General features: G+C 38.0%; 1 protein-coding gene across 1 annotated transcript in view; it reads left to right on the top strand.

The window, feature by feature from the left end:
* Positions 1 to 664: 664 nt before the first annotated feature.
* Positions 665 to 3,032, top strand: part of LOC106871715 (angiogenic factor with G patch and FHA domains 1) — an 18,916-nt gene continuing 16,548 nt past the window's right edge. The window contains exons 1-2 of the mRNA XM_052973408.1: positions 665 to 782; positions 1,896 to 1,956. Coding sequence (XP_052829368.1) covers positions 665 to 782; positions 1,896 to 1,956 — 179 coding nt within the window. The remainder of the gene's footprint in view (positions 783 to 1,895; positions 1,957 to 3,032) is intronic.

Raw genomic sequence — 3,032 nt, 5'->3', positions numbered from 1 at the left:
CTAGCAGACATATCTGGTGTTGTTTGGGATTTAAATGGCATAGTTTGTATACATGGTACAGTTAAGTTGAAACGTGATACAGGAAAATGCAGCATTGATGACAAAACATTTGTGGAGTAAATGAAGGGCTAATTCGACTAAGTGACATGTTATGCGTATGTTTGGAAGATTCCAGGCCCTAACCTTGTTATGGAAAAGTGGGTGGGGGTGTGTTATTTTTGAATACACCAAAAAGCTCTTGGAAGATATACTCACCTTTGCAGCTGTTGGTACTGCCACTACCACACTGAATAATCAACAGACATAGAAACTACATCTATTTGATAAATTAAGCCTGTGGGCACACTCAGCAGCACCACATGAGAGAGATCTACATGAAAGAAATGACGTGGGAAGGTGGATGGGTGGGGTATTGGCAACGAAGTGCTTGCAAACAACACTGTCAGTTTGGAATCAATAGTTGTGGTTCACCTGAGCACCCCTTTGCATAAACTGTGTGCGACCATTGTGAGGACAACTTAGCTCCCTAAGGAAAACAATTCGGCATGCAAGATCCAGGATCCAGTCTGATTTGGCTCTCTACGGCTGGATGTCCTTCCTAACACCAACCACTCCGAGAGTGTAATGAGTGCTTTTACGTGCCACTGGCACAGGTGTCATTTGCATGACATCGCTTTCTGCCACGAGTGTGATTTTGCTTGGCTTGGTGGGTCTTCTCAAGCACGACACAATTCCACTGTCTCTAACTAATGTAGTTGGTCTTGGACACCATAAATTAATAGGTTAATGTATATGTGATATTTTGGTTTTTATACTGAAGCTAAAAGAAAATAGTTGAATAGTTGCTCAGGATTTAATATATTTCAGCATATTTTTCATAATAAACATAGTGCATTCCAAACGTATTTTATTCCAACAAATTGCTACCTATGGTACTACAAGAATAGGCTATCATTGCTACCATTTAGACAACGCAGTTTGAAGTCTTAATCGGTTCATCCACTTAATACAATCTACTTATACAATTTCAGTAGCTGTTTTTTGCAATTTGAACAGAAGCAGTGCATAGACCATGCGGGCAGTCGTACGTACCCCAGAAAAAGGAGCTTTCTTTTCCCAAGGGCACCGATACTCTTTATGTGAAAAATACATAACTAATGTATGTTCCCAGTTAGGAGAAAATCAATTGCGAACTTCAGCGGTTGTGAGGGTTTACACACACAGAGACACATCCTCAGTTGTATCTATCTATCTCTATCTCTCCCTATATATATATGCATTTAACTGAGAGAAGACAAATGTAATAATTGGCATAAAAGTTGCAATCCATCACCTGGGCTTAAAAGTCATCTTTGATTTGCCTTTCATTGACAGGTAATGAATAGTCATACACATTGTTGAGAGGAATCCAACCCTCTCTCTCGCGCACACGATGTTTGTGTTCAGTTTCAGTCAACCAAATCCATTCACAAGGGTTTGTCCAAACACACTTGCCTAAGGTGGGGTGCGGTGGGACTTAAACCGAATGGTTGTTAAGAGAACTTCTTTAACTACTCAACTGTGTGTATGTGTCACTAATTATAGACATTGAAAAATTTAATAAATGTATGCAGGATTCAGAACCATAGTTTCGTTTCAAGCTCGCAAGTTACCGTGTAAATCCTTCCATTAGGAGGCAAAGCGCAACTAAAATACGTAAAACGAAAATAAATAAATGGGTTTATTTATGTTTAAAATACTTAATCCTTACATTAAATTATAGTTTCATCTTTGAGTAATATATATCTAAATATATTTTAAACAATTATGCAACAATAAGATAATTAAACCAAACAATCAAAACTATTAATTGATTATAATTTACTTTCATTATAATCTCCGAAACTGTGGCTTAGTATGTTATACTCAGCTTTACAATGTTTCCATATATAAACTCGAACACAAAAATGGGCTGATGTGAGTTGCTTTGGTTTTGTTGGTTTTAAACTAATGGTAAATAATAATAATAATAACTATAATAAGAATAACCATAAGAACAATAAGGTTTTGAATATTGGCACTTAGCCCCCCTCTTCCCCTTCTTGTGTCTTTGGTTGATGTCAATATTTTCATCAATTCAGTTGTAATTGGAAACAAAACAATATAAACACATATATAGAAGTTTAAGGAAAAATATACGTGTGTTAACGTTGTTCTTTGTTTTTGAATCTAAACGTGAGTGAATTAAAATATCCTGCAGCATGGAATCGAAACTAGCACCTTAGACCTTTACCGCTCTGTCTTTTCTTTGTTAAGAATAAAAATAAAGCTTGTAGAGAAGGGTTTATTGCAGTCGATCAAAGTAAAACGTTGGCATTTTCGGCATTTATAGTCTGCAAACGGATGCGCTATTTTCCACATTTTCCTGTTATTTTACCTCTCGAGTTCAGATCTCACTCGGAGCAAATTTATTTATTTATTTTTCAAAGGAGGTAAAATAAATGCCGGTCATGTACTATAGTCGATCTAATGGACTATTTTACTAGGTGGGATGTGAGTTGTTCAAGAATGGGTTGTAAGCAAGTGACAAGTGGAATAAAGCTTATAACTTTATACGAGCATGGTTAGGTGCATGTTTCTTTTGAACATCGAAGCTGGGTGCTGGACAGAAATGCTTCTTAAACACTAGTCTAATCGATTCCATTCTCAGAAATATGATGTCTTATTCATATATTGGACCATCCTGCTCATTCTGAGTTCTGACCAAATTTTGCTTCCCTCTCTTAAACGATGTAACTAGCGTAAGGTGGATCGTTTAGTGGCTAAGGTATTTAGCTCGCGATCGTAAGGTCGTGAGTTCAATTCCTGGCAGCACCTTGTGTCCTCGAGCGAGACGCTTTATTTCGCATTGTTCCAGTCCAGTCACCTGGCAAAAATGAGGTGCTACTAAAGCAGCGCGGACCCGAACGCGCAGTCGCGCGTCCGCGCTAGCTAGTCGTGAGTGGTCGACCCTAACCCTAAACACGTATTCATTTTCACACGCGGGATAGGGT

This window comes from Octopus bimaculoides, chromosome 15 (genome assembly GCF_001194135.2).
Source record: "Octopus bimaculoides isolate UCB-OBI-ISO-001 chromosome 15, ASM119413v2, whole genome shotgun sequence".
In the NCBI taxonomy this organism is placed as follows: domain Eukaryota; kingdom Metazoa; phylum Mollusca; class Cephalopoda; order Octopoda; family Octopodidae; genus Octopus; species Octopus bimaculoides.
The sequence above is the reverse complement of the archived record's forward strand: the minus strand, read 5'-3'. Positions and strand labels throughout refer to the sequence as shown.